Here is an 18,233-nt window from a genome sequence, read left to right on the forward strand (position 1 = left end):
GACTGGAATACTAGATAGGTCCCCTGGAATTTAGAAGCTATTCCAGGTTTGTGTGTGCACAGTAAGGAGTGTGGGGGGCAACCTTAAATTAATGAAGTGTATTCTATTCTAAATTAGCCTGATTGGCTGGGTGCAATGGCTCATGCCTGTAATCCCAGCACTTTGGGAAGCTGAGGTGGGTCAATCGGTTGAGGTCAGGAGTTTGAGACCAGCCTGGCCAACACGGTGAAAACCCGTCTCCACTGAAAATACAAAACGAATTAGCCAGGCATGGTGGTGGGCACCTGTAATCCCAGCTACTCAGGAGGCTGAGGAAGGAGAATCGCTTGAACCCAGGAGGTAGAGGTTGCAGTGAGCTGAGATTGTGCCACCATACTTTAGCCTGAGCAACAGAGAGAGGCTTTGTCTCAAAACTAAAGACATAAATTATTAAATAAATAAATTGGCCTGATTAAAAGGTTCTGATTTTCTGCTGCCAGGTGGAATGAAATCTTGAGATAGAAACGAAGTCAATAAAAGCATTTACATTTATTTCCACACTAAACACGTCAATTTACTACTTATTCCCATTTTCCTTATTTACTTATAAAGAATCCATTCATTCATTTTACAAATACAGATTTTCAGAGTAGGAAGAGAGAATAATTCTTCTAAAAATAAAGAAACGCATTACAATAGAATTTGGAAATCTGTGTACCATGTGGAAAGTCTCATCTGTTCCTATATCATTAACTGCTCGTTTTCGCACTGGTGACTTCCAAGTCCTTATTTGTCAGCATCCTCTTTCTTCCACATTGCCACTGGAGCATTTCCAACCACCTGCCACCAAACGCAACACATTCAGGGAGAAGAGGGCTGGTCTGGGACCACAGAAATCCTTGTTCTAATCTTGGAGGCAGTGTTCAGTCTGAACTTAATGAATTGTTAAGTTAATTTGTTTTTTAAGAAAATCAGCCAGGTAATGTATCCACAAGCAATTTTATCTGATTTTTGAAATTTAGATTGGTTTTCTATTCCTTGGTGAAGAGAATGGGTTACAGTCACTCCTCTGAGGGGTTCGGCATGAGGAACTATCCACAATACTTGCTGTTAAGCAGTGATCAGGTAGGGAAGGAAAGTCTTGGCCATATCAACTCTCTTTTGTGAAGTCAACAGCTCTCAACAAGGAGAATAGGTTGCTCTGTAGAGCAGGAACATGAATAGGGCTGAGATCCTTCCTGAATGATCCCAGGCAGAACCCTGATGCTCATTCTCCAGGCCCACCTGCCCTCCACAGGGGGCTCTGCACTGCCGGGGAATGGGCGGCCTCCTAACCATGGGGGTGAAGGATTGACTCCAAGGTCTTATCCCTGACACTCTTAAGGAAGCTCATAACTGCGGTTCCACCTGTGCCCCGGTCTTCTAAAGCCTGAGGAGGCCCTGGGAGATGGTTTGGCTTCCCACACTTTCCCTTGGCTGCAGCTGTGATGATGTATTTGGTGACTATGGTGATGTGATAGCTCCGCAGCTCTGCCAGGGCCTGCAGACACTGGTTATAGGCTGTCAACAAGTACTCCTGTCCAGAAGACAGGATGTAGTCCCTCAGGGAAGGTGCTGAGTGGATGTCTTCTACGAAGGCCTTATGGGAGGGAGGCATGTAATCCCTCATTCTGTACAGAAAGTCAGCTGAAAGAAACAATATAGCATAATGTCATAGCTCCACATGGAAATATAGCAGAGATCGTCTGCTGCTTCTATTTTTTTCTTGAGACAGGGTCTTGCTCTGTTACCCAGGCTGGAGTGCAGTGGCATGATCGCAGCTTACTGCAACCTCTGCCCCTGAGTTCAAGTGATCCTCCCACCTCAGTCTTCTGAGTAGCTGAAACTACAGGTGTGCGCCACCATGCCCAGCTAATATTTTTTCTATTTCTTTTAGTAGAGACAGGTTCTTGCTGTGCTGCCCAGGCACGTCTTGAACTCCAGCCTCAAGCAATCCACTCGCCTCAGACTTCCAAAGCGCTGGGATTACAGGCGTGAGCCATGGTGTCCAATCTTGTCTGCTTTTCCAGACAGGAACGCACCAGACACTGTTGCTGGTGTTCTAACTCAAATCTACATTGGCCCTTTTGTTTGCTGATTTCACATACTCAGATGTATATTTCTAACTGTTGACAGGAGATGGAGAAGAGGAAATGAAGTAAGCACATCTCAGATGACAGAGTTGGAACTAGATTTATTTGCCAATGTATAAATATTTACTACATAACAAATGTAAACAAAGTATGCAGTTTCTAGCTGCTATGAGGAATATCTGCAAACATAGGACATAAACCCTTAAATGAACTAGCTGAAAACTCTGATGAATTTTGTTTCCTTACTGCTTTGTTTTGGAGGAAGCACGAAAAAAGTAGAAAGTTATATAGAGCTTATGAAGGCAAAAAAGATAAAGAATGAGTCACTGTTTTAGTAAGAGCCTCTTGAGGCCGGGTACGATGGCTCATGCCTGGGATCCTAGTACTTTGGGAGGCTGAGATGGGCGGATCACGAGGTCAGGAGTTTGAGACTAGCCTGACCAACACGGTGAAACCCCGTTTTTACTAAAAATACAAAAAATTAGCTGGGCGTGGTGGTGTGTGCCTATAGTTTCAGCTACTTGGGAGGCTGAGGCAGAAGAATTGCTTGAACCCGGGAGGCAGAGGTTGCAGTGAGCCAAGATCATGCCATTGTGCTCCAGCCTGGGTGACAGAGCCAGACTCTTAAAAGAAAAAAAAATCATCTCTTGAAGCCAAGTGGTTTAAAATCAAATCAATAGATATTTACAGGAAATTCATTATGTGTTTAATATTATGCATGGTAAGTCAACTCAACATCGCCAAATGCCAAAATCCATACAAATTACCACAGTTCTAGAGAACTGACTTGAATCTATGACACAAAGTTCTGGTGATGCTTTTTTTTCTAATCCAACTTGAAAACTTCATTGTAAGAAGCATCTCTTTTGCAACTGTTAAAAACTTAACTTGATCCTGGCAGGTAAGAAAATGAGCAATTTCCAGCTTCCAGGCTGATAGATCCCTCTGCTGGTCTAAATAGATTTGGCTAGAGGTCGCACCATTTTGTGGGGAGGGACTTTATTGGAAGAGCCCAGGCCTGTTTCCAGCTGGCCCAGACTCACAGCCTTCAAACTCTACATCTCTCCCCCATCTCAGAAAAAGGAAGCCAGTGCCTAAAGATCCAAACCAAAGTGTCAGTGAACAGCTGGAAATAGAGCACAATTTTAAGATTTGGAAGTAACACCCAAGATCCTGCTGAGATCTGATATTCCGATATTAATTGACTTGACACAAAAACATTTGGCAGTCATGCAGTTTCTTGGCTGACTTAGAGAAGTATAAGCTTCATGACATTTTAATTTATACTTGGTTTTATCAATTGGTTAAAAAAAAAAAAAAAACACCTCTGCTCTTACTCCCTCTCCTCTTAAGGGGGAAAAAATATCTGACTTACCACTTTCCTTGCTATGACGAATGCCCAAGAACTCATCAAAGGCATGAAGCACCGTGCTCTGTGCTGCACTCCCGCCGGAATATTTCAGGGGATCTTTGGAGACTCCTTCGTACATCAGCCCTGCAGGCATTGCTGGGTTATCTTTCCATCTAAGCAAGAGTAAAAGTGAGAGAGAAGAAAGGGTGCAGGGAGTTAACGGTACATTTTCTGACATGGAAATAGAGTGAACAAGAAAGGGAACATGATTTCAATGGTAATTTTAGGGTGAGGGATTAGGCATCTTTGTAGGATAAGTACTGAAGCATCATCTGGACTCACGCTTCATAACAAGCTATAAAATCACAGCCCTTTTCTTCCTCATCTAAAGGGTTATTCCAGAGACGTAAAGGCTATTTAGAGAAGAATTTGTGGCACTGGTCCCACGGCATATTTATTGCAAATACTCAGTTATAAAGATGCCATCAGTGCTGATCAACAGGAACATTTTAGGGGCTCTGGAAAAATTTTCTTCACTTCCTTTGCTAATATCAACCTTGATGACCAGATACTTAAAACTTTGACAAGTAAAAAGCCTCACAAATATACACAAACATCCACAATTAGATACACAGATACACGCAAATAAGCACACACACACACCCCTTTGCCCTTCCCTGAAACAGTGATAATTGTTAAGAAGTCACCACACTAAACTACCAATTCTAGGTATTACTCAGCTTTGCAATCTGTAATCTACAGATGCTACCTGACTTTGAGGATACCTTTATCGAATACTTTGTTGACCACAGGTATTGATAAGAAGTGTGGATGAGAAGAGTAACAGCAGGCAGCACAGAGCAAGCCTGCGCCTCACCAGAAGCTGAAGTCAGGGACATGCAGACAGGCTGGGACTGAGCTGTCCGCCACGCTCCACGAACTAGCTGTTCTTCTCCTCTCCTCCCCTCCCTTCCCCTTCCTCCACTTCTCCTCCCCACCTTTCCTTTCCTTCTTTGTCTTTCTGATTGCGTTTTTCACTGTTTTCTCTGAGTCCCCCGCTTTATGCCTCCATCTGTTTCACTCATTTTCCTGTGTCTGACTTTGCACAGTCTTGAACAATCACAGAGTGTGTGGGTGACTTTATAATGAGTCCAAAACAAGAACAAGCTTATGTCACATTTGCACGTACCATGCTGTATGGCTTATAAAATATCTTCACATTCATTTTCTCATTTGACCTCTTGTGTGTAGATCAGAACATATTGTTGTTTTTTTACGGCATTTCACTCTTGTTGTCCAGGCTGGAGTGCAATGGCATGATCTCTGTTCACTGCAACCTCAGCCTCCCGGGTTCAAGAGATTCTCCTGCATCAGCCTCCTGAGTAGCTGAGATTATAGGCATACACCACCATGACCGGCTAATTTTGTATTTTTAGTAAAGACAGGGTTTCTCCAATTTGCTCAGGCTAGTCTCGAACTCCCAACCTCAGGTGATTTGTCCGCCTTGACTGGGGTTTTTTTTAATATACTTCATTTCATAGATAAAGTAACAAAGACTCAAAGCAATTAAGGTCTCAGGGTCGTACTGTTAAAGGATGATAGAACCGGAAGTTGATCCCCAAACCTGCAATTCTCTAACTTCATTTTACAAGAACCCCGTATGTTGATTTCCATTTTTACTAAGGAATATCGTCTTTTCCTCTTAAAGCCAGAAACAAGCCACCTTCTCTGTTATGAGTTTAAATAACAGATTTACATTGATATGTCACCTTTTTCCTATAATTCTAGAAGTCATTTTGCTCAAGAGAAGGGACACACGCACACACCATGTACACATACAATAGCCACAGACAGACTGCCATGTTTGCTGTTCATTATATTTTTCAAATACTGCTCTAGGTTGGAAGTGCTGTAAGGAGCCAGGTTGTCTTCACTGGGGGCTCTTTGGGTTGGCTGTGCTATGGCTTCACTGGATAAACAGCACAGTGGCCTTTGCAATTGGGGCAATATCACTCTGGAAAGAGATGAGGTACAGAAAGCAGTGCAGGAGAATGGTGGGAAGAGGAAAGGAGAGGTTCCTACTGCAAGGTCCTCACAGGCTGCAGCTGATGGGAGCAAGACCACTACCTCAAGCAAATACGGGATTTAATCTCAGCTTTGCTGTGTATTAACAGTGAGCCTTGGCTTAGTTAATTCACCTCTCTGATCCTCAGCTTTCTCATCTGAGTACATTAGTATCTACCTTATTGGATTATTGTGAGAACTCATAAATAATACCTGCCCAGGGCCTGGCACATGTTAAGCATTCAATGAACACTAGCCATTTTCTCATATTATTTAGAGTAAGTTGAAATCCCTGCTCTCCTTTCATTACTATGTAATGTTGTACAAATCTCTCTGAGGCTTAGTTTTCCCAATTTGTATGTGCTTCCTGCAGCTGAATAAAATAGGTTCTAGAGAGGTTTTGTGACTTGTCAAACGTTAAGACGCTGGTTTAATAAAGTTGATGAACAACATTTTATGGGGAAGAAATATGAAAGACGTAACTGCTGTTGGGTGAGATATGGACACACTTGTTCGGATTTGTCTTTGTAATCTGGGCGATGGTCTTATGTAGTCATTGGGGCTCTTTGACTAGCTCCTTCCCATCTTGACTACTGCTAAATGTTGCAGTCTCAAAATGTCAGTCCTTGGACTGCTCCTACTCTCAGTTCCCAAATGGTCTCATCTAGCCTCATGGATTGAGAAAACAACTATATTCTGGGGGCTGCATGCCGTGGCTCACGCCTATAATCCCAGCACTTTGGGAGGCCCTGGTGGGAGGATCACTTGTGGCCAGGAGTTCGACACCAGCCTGGTCAGCACAGTGAAAATTCCATTAAAAATACAAAAATTAGCCTGGTGTAGTGTTGCATACCTGTTGTCCCAGCTACTGGGGAGGCTGAGGCAGGAGAATCACTTGAACCTGGAGGCTGAGGTTGCAGTGAGCTGAGATTGTCCCACTGCACTCCAGCCTGGGCAATAGAGAGAGACTGTCTCAAAAACAAAAACAAAACAAAACCAAACAAAAAAAACCTATATCCTGACTATTTACAAGTATAAAAAGCTGTTTACACCTCTAGCTGGACCTCTCCCCTATATTCTCGACTGGAACATCCAACTGACTACTTGACGTGAGTGTGTCCCCAAACTGATTTCCTGATTTCCTTTCTTCTGTGCTAGACTTCTTCCTCCTACACTCTTCCTCATTGGAGTAAATGATGGCTCTGTTTTCTCAGTGAACAAGGCCCCAAAAACCTGAAAATTATCTTTGACTCATATCTTTCTATCAACTTTGATTTCGGTATATATCCAGAATCTGACCATTTCTCAACACCTTTAACCCTTCTACCCTAGTGAAAGCCACCACCCCGGACTGTCATGATGGCTTCTCAAATATTTTCCCTGCTCCCATCTTTATTCTCAGAGTCTATTTCCTACTTAGTCAATACAGAGATGAGTTTCAGCCGAAGACAGATCATGTTGTTATTCTTTTCAAAGAGTGTCAGTGTTGTCCATCTCTCTCAGAAAAGAAGCTGGCAAAGCTCTACATGATCCAGTCTCTGCTATCACCTCACTCTTCTCTCTCTTTTTTTTTTTTTTTTGAGACAGAGTTTCATTCTTGTTGTCCAGGTTGGAGTGCAATGGCGTAATCTCGGCTCGCCCCAAACTCCACCTCCCAAGTTCAAGTAATTCTCCTGCCTCAGCCTCCTGAGTAGCTGGGATTACAGCTAGGCATGGTGGTGGGTGCCTGTAATCCCAGCTTCTAAGGAGGCTGAGGCAGAGGAATGGCTTGAACCAGGAGGCAGAGGTTGCAGTGAGCCAAGATTATGCCACTGCACTCCAGCCTGGGCAGCAAGAGCAAAACTCTGTTTCAAAAATATAAAAATAAAAATAGCATCCTGTAAGCATGTATTATATATCCAGAATATGTAGACCCAAGCATAGTTCTTGAAAGAACATGGCCAGCTTAAGATGCCATCCAATGTCTCAAACGGCCAAGTGGCATTAATCAATCTGCCTCCAGTGCCTCACCTTGAAGAGGATGTCACATTGACGGTGACAGAGAAAACATCAGCGTAAAAGTCAAAAAAGATAAAAGAAGCACTCTACTTTCAAAAGTCATGTTCTCTAGCTTGGTAATTCTAGTCTGAGGAAGGGAAATTGTGTTTCTTTGAGCAGACCAAATATTGCTCCCATACATTCTCAGGTCCAAGATGCTACTGTGAAAGCAGAGGAACCATTTTCCTTTCAAATATCTGCAGGCAAGATATTTTTAAGCCTTTTTTGCAGCAACTTTCTAGCAACCCCAAGCAAAGAGGAGGTTTTAGTAAAAAAAAAAGAGAGATGACTTGTTTTTTGCCTGTTTTTTTTTTCAAAGGTGAACCTCCTTGAGGAATTTAATGTGAGTGGAAACTGAAAGGAATAAATACGTATCATCTACACATGATATATCGCCATTTTTCTGAATAAAAATGTTTTTTAAAAAGTAAGCAAAAAGGCCAGGTGTAGTGGCTCACGCCTGAAATCCCAGCACTTTGGGAGGCCAAGGTGGGTGGATCACCTAAGGTCAGGAGTTCAAGACCAGCCTGGCCCACATGGCAAAACCCTGTCTCTACTGAAAATACAAAAATTAGCTGGGTGTGGTGGCATGCACCTGTTGTCCCAGCTACTTGAGAGGCTGAGGCAGGAGAATCGCTTGAACTTGGGAGGCAGAAGTTTCAGTGATATTGATACCATACCAATATCGCGCCATTGCACTCCAGCCTGGGCGACCTCTGTCTAAAAAAAATAAATAAATAAAAACGAAAAATAAAACAAAAAATAGGATAAAGAAAAAATAAGCAAATTCACATTTTTTCAAGACAATGCCAATGGGAATTCCCAACAATACAGATGTTTTTGGCCATCTACACTTATCAATGCATGCAGGATTTAGTACTGGCCACTTAGCTACATGGGAAATATTTTGAGGGTAAGAAACAGAGGGGAGGCATTCATGTAAATCACAGATAAAACGTGTCAATGACTCGGAATTTATTTTAATAAAAGGAAAATCACCTTCTAGTTGCCATCTAATCATGGGAATTTCAGAAGGTATAGTCCATCCTCAGGAGATGCTTCTGATATAAGGAAGAAGTAGAATCAATTTATTCCTTGAAGGATACTGTGGTAGGCATAATTCTAAAAATGGTTCTCCAAGATTTATATCATAATTCTTAGAGCCATTAGTATTATGAGAGATCATGTCTGTCAGTATGATATATTCTGCCAAAGGGGACTTTGCAGGTGTAATTAAGGTTACTAATCAGTTGACTTTGACATAGAGAGTTATCCTGGATTACCTAGGTAAGCTGAGTCTAAACACATAAGACCTTTAAAATCAGAGTTTTCTCTGGCTAGTGATAGAAGGAGAAGTGAGAGGGAATCAGAGTGCTAGAAAGATTAGAAGTGCCAATGCTGGCCGGGTGCAGTAGCTCACTCCTGTAACCTCAGCACTTTGGGAGGCCAAGACGGGCAGACCTCTTGAGGTCAGGAGTTCCAGACCAGCCTGGCCAAAATGATGAGATCCCATCTCTACTAAAAATACAAAAATCAGCCAGCGTGGTGGTGGGCATCTGTAATCCCAGCTACTCAGGAGACTGAGGCAGGAGAATCACTTGTACCCAGGGAGACGGAGGTTGCAGTAAGCCAAGTTCGTGCCACTGCACTCCAGCCTGGGTGGCAAGAGCAAGACTCTGTCTCAAAACAAACAAACAAACAAAGTGCCAATACTGAGATGAAATAAAACACGTGACAAGGAATACTGGATGCCTCAAGAAGCTGGGAGCAACGCCTGTCCTACAGCCAGCAAGGAAACAGATCTCAGTTCTAGAACCATAAAACACTGAATTCTGACAGCAACCTAAATGAGTTTTGAAGGGAATTCTTCCCCGGATCTTCAGTTAAAAGCCTAGCCCAACAGATAAATTGACTTCAGCCTTTTGAGACCCTAAGTAGAAAACCCAGCTGAGCTTGCCTATGATTCTGACTTACAGAATTGTGAAACAATGAATGCGTACTGTATTAAGCTGCTAAATTTATGGTAAATTGTTATGCAACAAGAGAAAACATACAGATTTAGAGAGCAGTGTGAAGCACAAAGGGGCTTTCCAGAATTGGGTGCTTCCTAAATCCCAGCCTTTCTGCATCTGTAGTATAAGTCTGCTATGTGGTAGCATGCAACTTTTTAAAAAATGGTCCATTTTTCTCTTTCTAATCCTATCAAAGGTTTACAGAGAAAGTCTAAATTCTGAGGCACACTTCCAGCAGCTCCATTTCTGCACCCTTCTTTTTGTTTTCCCTTTCGCCCATAAACCATGCACCTATTACTGTCAACCTTGGAAACTGTCTTGCTTCCACTCTGCACCCTTTACAAGGAGGATTCCATTCCTACTCCCTCCCAGGCTGGACTCCATTTGAAGCGCTTCACACATCAGACCCACCCAATCTAAAGAAAACACTTAGTATGTGTTGCTTCTCTGTCCTTGCACCAGTGCAATATATCAGTAATTGATGTTTAGCGTTTGCATGTCTCTTGCTGTATCCAGACACTTCTTCAGATTATTTCTATTGATAGCACTTCAGGATCTCTCAGTTAATAAGATGGCCCACTAGATGGTATCTATCTGACATATTCAGCTCATCCATCCGTTGCCTCTCTACCTTTCATTTTTCACTGTTTAAAAATTGAACAAAAACAAATAAAAAACTTAATTTTTCGAAGTTAATAGGAAGGCAATCTGATTAAAACATGTCAAGGAAAGAATGGTTCATCTGTTTAAGCAAAGCATATATATAAACGTAGAGTCCTCAGCCAGCCGCAGTGGCTCACGCTTGTAATTCCAACACTTAGAGAGACCAAGGCAGACAGATCACCTGACGTGAGGAGTTCCAGACCAGCCTGATCAACATGGCAAAACTCTGTCTCTACTAAAAATACAAAAATTAGCCGGGCTTGGTGGTGGCTGCCTCTAATCCCAGCTACTCGGGAGGCTGAGGCAGGAGAATTGTTTGAACCCAGAGGCAGTGGTTGCAGTGAGCCGAGATTTTACCTCTGCACTCCAGCCTGGGTGACAAGAGCAAGACTCTGTCTCAAAAATAAAATAAAATAAAATAAAATAAAATAAAATAAAATAAATAAAAGTAGCATTCTCTATGTGAAGAAATTTCAAGCCATATGACAAAAGAATACTCAGAAATATGAAAAAAAAATGGTTTGGGGTAGTGTCTTAGTCTGTTTCTGCTTCTACAATCAAATACATTAGACTGGGTAATTTGTAAATATAGATGTTCCTTAACTCACAATGGGTTATGTCCTGATAAACCCGTTGTAAACTGAAAATATCACAGGGCAAAAATGCATTTAATATACCTGGCCCACTAGACCCCATAGCTTAGCCTAGCTGCCCTTAAACATGCTCAGAACACTTACATTAGCTTACAGTTGGGGAAAATCACCTAACACAAAGCTTATCTTATGTCAATGTGTTGAATAGCCTATGGAATTTATTAAATACTGTACCAAATGTGAAAAACAGGATGGTCATATGGGTACTCAAAGCAGTTTCTACTGAGTATGTATGCTTTTGAACCAACATAAAGTCAAAAAATCATATGTGAAACCGTATTGAGTTGGGGACTTCCTATAACAGAAATTTATTTCTCACAGTTCTGGAGGCTGGGAAGTCCAAGATCAAGATGCTGGTAAGTTCAGTATCTGGTGAGGGCCTGGTCTCCAATTCCAATGTCCTCAACTCCTGTCCTCACATAGTGGAAAGGACAAGGAATGGAAGGGAAAAGGGCAAAACGGGCCAGGGGAGTTCCCTCCAGCCCTTTATAAGGGCATTAATTCCACTCATGGGGGTTGTTTTCTCCTCTCAGAGGAGACATAATCACCTCCCATAGGCCCCACCTTCGAATACGTGCCTGTCACAATTAGTTTTTAACATATGAATTGTGGAGGGACACATTCATTCAAACCACAGTGTAGCTCGTCCAGGAACTTTAGAAGGAGAGTCTATGCTCTCCAACCCTGTACTTCACTATTCACCCCTCTACGTGCCTTAATAACAAGAAGAAAAAGTAGATATATGTAAGTGATAGAACTGTGTGAGTGACACACTGCGTTTTTCTTCTCCTTCTGTCATTGAGCTAGAATTCTAAGAAGAGTGAATACAAATGGATCTAAATTGCCTAGGGACAATCACTCTGAACTTCAATCTTTAGTCCTCAGTGTTATTTATCGTGCAGATGGTATCCTACTTCTTTTATCTGAGAGTGGATCCCAGCAAGGGTCAGTTGGTATGTTTCTTAGGCTAAGAAGTTTCTGTCTGTTTCTCACCTTGTACATTCAGTCAATGCTACAGGCACCTCACACAGGAAAACAACTGAACTGTACTTACCCAGAGAGAAAGATCCGGATGACTGCATAAAATATGTCTGGATCTACATAATCTGGAGAAGCAATCAAAATGTGAACTTTATTAGAGGCAAAGAAAGCAATTGGTTACATGTGCCTGGGCCCTGCTGCTCTCCCAGAGCTCCTTCTCTATCTGATATGCACCAAAGCTGGAATGAAAGCTACAGCAGAAGAGGGATAGAATGTTCCCTTCTGCAGTTCCCCTCATGGGTGCTCCCAGAACTTCTAAACTATGCCATATGTTGGCCTTTTCTATTTGTACTTAAAATAACAACTAAAAAGAGATCAAGGCCACCTGTAAAAATTTAATATTTTAAACAGGCGATGTTTGAGAAAATGAGGGAAGGGAAGAGAAGAAAAGCAGACAGAATCACCTCTCTCAAGGCTTTCACAAGAGATGAAAACTAAATTCATCAATGCGCAATTGAAGGTCTGAATATTCCGCAAAGGACACAGGAGCAGAGCAAGTGTCCTTGCCCAGGGATTGCCACACTAGGTCAAAGACAGGTTCACTTAGCTTCATGTTTAGCTGCCTTTGGTAATAGAAACAGCTATTTTTTATCTATTCCAATGTTCAGGGATAATCGATTCTTCCAGTTTATTAAATTGTAATGTAAGGAAGCCTGCCCTCTTATTTGTACTAAATTTCTTTTCATCAACTTTTGAAGGTTGTTCTATTGTTTTCATAGTAGGACCTCTGAATTCTGTCACCTGGCTTATGTCTATCTTACTGAGGTCTCTGTCTTTGTCTGTTTCTGAGATATCAATCAATCAGTCTACCTATGTATCTACATCTTTGATGTGAGACCTAAATCATAATATCTCCATATCATCAACTTCGTTTTTCTACCATCACAAAAAGCCTTTGCTCCTATTTCTTTTTCTTGCTCCCTAATTTCTCTGAAGTTCTCCTGATCCTGGTGACTCATGTCTTCCTTCAGCCTCCAGATGCTCCTCCATTGAGCCACAGCCGGCCTGCTCACATATGACAATGCCCTATGCGCTAGATTTTTACTGGGTCCTATTTCTATGTCTTACTTATTTGATGCTCTATTTTCACCAAAGCTGATATGAAACTACCGCTTTTTGCTGAAGCAGAATGACTGGTAATACTTTAATATTTTGCCCAACTTAGCATATTAAAGGAGGTAAAGTGAAATAATCATTTCAACAGGGGTAAAATATCTTTTACGTAAAACAATTTCAATAGAAGTAAAAAATCCATTCATGATTAAAACAGACATGCAGAAAACTTCAGCTAATTAGGAATAATGTTCTTAAATGGATAAAAAGAAACCACAGAAAAGCCTATGGTATATATTATACTTAACAGTAAAGTATTAAAAACAATTTTTTTAAATGTGAAACTAAACAAGGATCAGCACTTCCACTCAATACTGTGTTAGAGGTCCTAGCCAGGACAATAAGAAAAAAAATTAAAAAGAAATAAGAATTGTTAATTTTATAAATGAAGAAACAAAGCATTCTACTCAAACAATACAATTTATAAATAGAAAACACATATAATCTACTGATAATTATTATAATGGATAATAGTGTTTACCAAGGTGCTAGGTTTAAGGTTAATATTCAAATATCAATATCATTTTTTAAATTGGCAATGAATAGGTAAGAGGCAGTTAAATTGAAAGACACTGTATTAATGAGAAACAAAAATATCAAGTAACTATGAATAAAGCAGAAGATAGGTAAGCCTCTTAACTTGAAAGAAACTGAAGAAAAACTAGTAAATTAAAGGATATAGTCTTGTTTTTAAATTTATTTTTTTTTTTGAGACAGAGTCTTACTCTGTTGCCCAGGCTGGAGTGCAGTGGCACGGTCTTGGCTCACTGCAACCTCCACCTCCTGGATTCAAGCAATTCTCCTGCCTAAGTCTCTCAAGTAGCTGGGACTATAGGCATGCATCACCATGTCCAGTTAATTTTTGTGTTTTTAGCAGAGATGGGATTTTGCCACATTGGCAAGGCTTGTTTCAAACTCCTGACCTCAGGTTATCCACCCACCTTGGCCTCCCAAAGGGATATATTCTCTAATACCATGTTCATAGACAGGAAAACTCAATATGAATATCTAAAAGAAGAAATATATTGAAGAGAAGAGTTCTCTAATATTTCAGGCCATATGACAAAAGAAGAATATCCAGCAATATGAAGAAATGATTTGAGGTAGTTCACCCAGGAATTTTAGTTATTATGTTATACCATTCTCTGCCTATTTGACTTATTCATAATACAGAAATATTAAATAGAATATCAAAATCATGTCATTTTTCTCCAAATTAATGTAGACATTTAATAAAATTTGAGCAAAATTTCCAATCTGAAATTTTTATTTTATTTTTGGAGATGGAGTCTTGCTCTGTCACCCAGGCTGGAGTGCAGTGGTGTGATCTTGGCTCACTGCAACCTCTGCCTGCCAAGTTCAAGCAATGCTCCTGCCTGAGCCTCCCAAGTAGCTGGAATTCAGGAGCCCAATGCCCAGCTAATTTTTGTATTTTTAGTAGGGACGGGGTTTTGCCATGTTTGCTGGGTTGGTCTTAAACTCCTGACCTCAAGTGATCCGCCTGCCTTGACCTCCCAAAGTGCTGGGATTACAGGTGTGAGCCACTGCACCCAGCTCCAACATAGATTTTTAAAATGGAACTTGGCTAGCTGATTCAACAGGGCTTGCTCTACTTGAAAATGAGGAATACCTCGAAGCTAGAGTTTTTAAGGCAGATGATATTGTTGCAGGGAAAGACAGATGAAACAGAACAGAGAGCGTAGAAAACACACACATTCATTTTAGAAAATCTGACATAGGACTGTGCTAATATTGCAGGTTTGTGCTTATCTGTAGGAGGGGCATAGAATTTATTTCTTATTTCATACTACTTACAGATAATTATAAATAGTAAGTGGTAATTATATATGAATTAAAAACTTAAAAGTGAAAGACAAAACTTTAGAAGAAAATACATACAAATGTATTTATGGCCCAGACATGGCAGTTCACACCTATAATCCCAGAACTTTGGGAGGCCAAGGCAGGCAGATTGCTTGAGATAAGGAGTTTGAGATCGGCCTAGCCAACAGAGTGAAATTCTGTCTCTACTAAAAATACAAAAATTAGTCTAGTGTGGTGGCACACACTTATAATCCCAGCTATTTAGGAGGCTGAAGCAGGAGAATCACTGAACCCAGGAGGTGGAGGTTGCAGTGAGCAGAGATCAAGCCGAGATCAAGCACTTTAGCCTGGGCAACAGAGCAAAGATCTGTCACACACACAAAAAAAAGTATTTATGACATGATGGTGGAATAATTTCTTATGTATGACCTCTTAAACCACAAACTTTTACAAATGATTGATAGGTTGACGATATTTAAATTAAGAACTTTTACTTTCAAAAGGCATACGATGAACTATAACATTTGCAACACATATAATTAACAAAAATCAGGCTCCAGATTGTACAAAAAACTTATAAAAAATCAACAAGTAAGGTAAAAGCCTAATTAATATAAAAATGGGGAAAGACGGCCGGGAGCTGTGGCTCAAGCCTGTAATTCTAGCACTTTGGGAGGCTGAAGTGGGCTGATCACAAGGTCAGGAGTTCAAGACCAGCCTAGCCAATATAATGAAAACCCATCTCTACTAAAAATACAAAAATTAGCTGGGCATGGTGGCATGCACCTGTAGTCGCAGCTACTTGGGAGGCTGAAGCAGGAGAATTGCTTGAACCAGCCCAGGAGGTGGAAGTTGTGGTGAGCTGAGATCGCTCCACTGCACTCCAGCCTGGGCAACAGAGCGAGACTCTGTCTCAAAAAAAAAAAAAAAAATGAGGAAAGACATTTATTTTACAGAAAATAGGCATGAATGAAGAGTAACCATATACACACACACATGCACACACACACACACACACACACACAGAGAGAGAGAGAGAGAGGAGATTGTTTACTCATCAGAAATCAGGGCAATCAGCTGGGCACAGTGACACATGCCTATAATCAATCTCGTTACTTTGAAGGGCCAAGGTGGAGGATCATTTGAAGCCAGGAGTTCAAGAGAAGCCTGGGCAATGTAGTGAGACCCCGTTTCTGTATAAAAATAATTTTTTAAAAATTAAAAAAGGAAATCAGAGAAATGCAAAGTAAAACCATGATGAAGCACCATTATACACCCACTGGACTGGCAACAAACAAATAAATAAAAGACTGAATGAATGAATGAGTGAATGAAGAAATGAAGTTAACAACATTAAATGTGATGGGGGGTGGAATTTCAACATAGTTCAAACATTGTGAAGAACAAATTGGTGTTGGCCAGTAAAATTCAAGATGCATGTACAGTCCTGTTGAACAATTCAACTCCCTGGTGTCCACCCTACAGAAAACCTATAGCTATGGGCATGAATATATGTAATGACATCGCTTTTCCTAGCAAAACAAACTCAAAACAAACAAACAGATATAAGTGCAGAATATGTAAATCATAGTTTATTTGCACAAAATGATGCTGTATAGTGGTGAATACGTGCTCTATCTGTATGACCAATGTGGATGACCCTTAGTGAGACAGGAAAATTGCAGGAAGAAATTCATACATTTTAATTGTTTTTAAACAAGGTTCAAAACCATACAAAACAAAATAACATATGATAAAATGCCGTTTAGGAATACTTTTTCGGTAGTGAAAGAGAATGATTAATATAATAAGATAATGACACCTGGAAGAAATGTTTTGGGAGAATGAAGTTGAAAATAAGAACACAGAAGGTTGCAACAGTTTTTGGTAATAATCTGTTTCTTAAGGTGGAAGTTGTGTATGAGGGTATTTACTTTACAATTATTCTATATATTCAACTTATATATTCTATATTATATATAATTAAATATTTTATTTTTTAAAAGCATAGAAGTTGGGAATGGTGGCTCCTGCCTGTAATCCCAGCACTTTGGGAGGCTGAGGTGGGAGGATTGTGGGAACCCAGGAATTGGAGGCTGTGGCTGCAGTCAGCTATGATCATGACTGTGACACTGTACTCCAGCCCAGGCAACAAAGAAAGACCTTGTCTCAAAAAAACAAAACAAACCAAAAAAAAAAAACAAGAAGAAAAACAAGAAAATTTTGCCCAAAATAGCATGATAGCGTATAGCATAGTTATAATGGTTACACAGCTATTAATAAAATTAATAGAGCTAAATATTCTGATTCTGAATCTGATATTCTTTTCATTATCCCCAACTGATTTATCTTGAAGAATATCAGTGTATTGTGGGAGCTGACTCTGAAGACTGTTGAGAGAGTACCACATAGAGAACTTCCTCCTCTACCAGTTCAGAGCTGGTGAAGGAGGACTGTGTAAGTTCCCCTGCTTTCACATTTAATCTGGGCATTTTGGCTAAGAAGGGCAGTTCCCAGAAGCCAATGACATTATCCTGCAGGGGACCCAGAAGACCTAAACATAAATATGATGAAACCTCCCTGTGTGGCTTTTCCTTCCACGGGACTTTCTAGCGAAGTAGAAAAATAACATCGAGGATTAAACTTCTGCCCAAATGGCCAAGGCCAGCTCCATTTAGTGCCTGGCTAAATGTCTTCCGATGATCCTGTTGTCATTGTTGAGCTAAACACAAAACCTATTGGTCAGGCAGCGTACCCTTTCAAACCCACATGAATCTCAAGAAAAATATAACGTCTGTTCTTGATTAATTTACCTTCATCTTTTCAAAATTTTGTGTTGTAAGTATTATTATTTTGCTGGGGAAACCTCAAGAAACTTGCTTTTTAAACTTTTCAGGAGTAGAAATTTAGGTTTTACACTGGGAAATAGCTTTTAAACAATGCAAAACTCAGAAAATCATTGCATTGGGTCAATGTTGTAAAGCCTCACACCTAGAATGACTCCAGTATTTTCACATGATATTCTTAACGTTCCCTACCAACCCACCTCAGGGAAGTCACGTGGCCAGTGATTCATTACTGACATACAGGGCAAGGCATTGTAGACAAACAATCCACTCCAGTAGATTCAACTAGACAAGCCATGGTCACGACCACCGAACTGTATCTCTCTGGTGTCATTCTTTTATTTATTGATTTTGGGACAGGCTCTGTCACCCAGGCTGGAGTGCAGTAGTGCCATCACTCCTCACTGCAACCCTCCTGGGTTCAAGTGATCTTCCCACCTCAACCTGACAAGTACCTGGGACTACAGGCACACGCACCACCATACCCAGCAAATTTTTCTTTTTTTAAAGATAGGGTC

At 40.7% G+C, this 18,233-nt stretch overlaps 1 protein-coding gene across 2 annotated transcripts in view; it reads right to left on the bottom strand.

The window, feature by feature from the left end:
• Positions 1-506: 506 nt before the first annotated feature.
• Positions 507-18,233, bottom strand: part of IDO2 (indoleamine 2,3-dioxygenase 2) — a 62,375-nt gene continuing 44,648 nt past the window's right edge. For both annotated transcript variants that reach the window (XM_032288127.1, XM_032288126.1), the window contains 3 exons: positions 11,946-11,997; positions 3,487-3,635; positions 507-1,665 (listed from right to left, as the gene is read on the bottom strand). In XM_032288127.1, the coding sequence (XP_032144018.1) occupies positions 1,310-1,665; positions 3,487-3,635; positions 11,946-11,997 (557 nt within the window). In that variant the 3' untranslated portion in view covers positions 507-1,309. The remainder of the gene's footprint in view (positions 1,666-3,486; positions 3,636-11,945; positions 11,998-18,233) is intronic.

Source organism: Sapajus apella, unplaced genomic scaffold (genome assembly GCF_009761245.1).
Source record: "Sapajus apella isolate SASKATOON/1434 unplaced genomic scaffold, GSC_monkey_1.0 scaffold21, whole genome shotgun sequence".
Taxonomy (NCBI): Eukaryota; Metazoa; Chordata; class Mammalia; order Primates; family Cebidae; genus Sapajus; species Sapajus apella.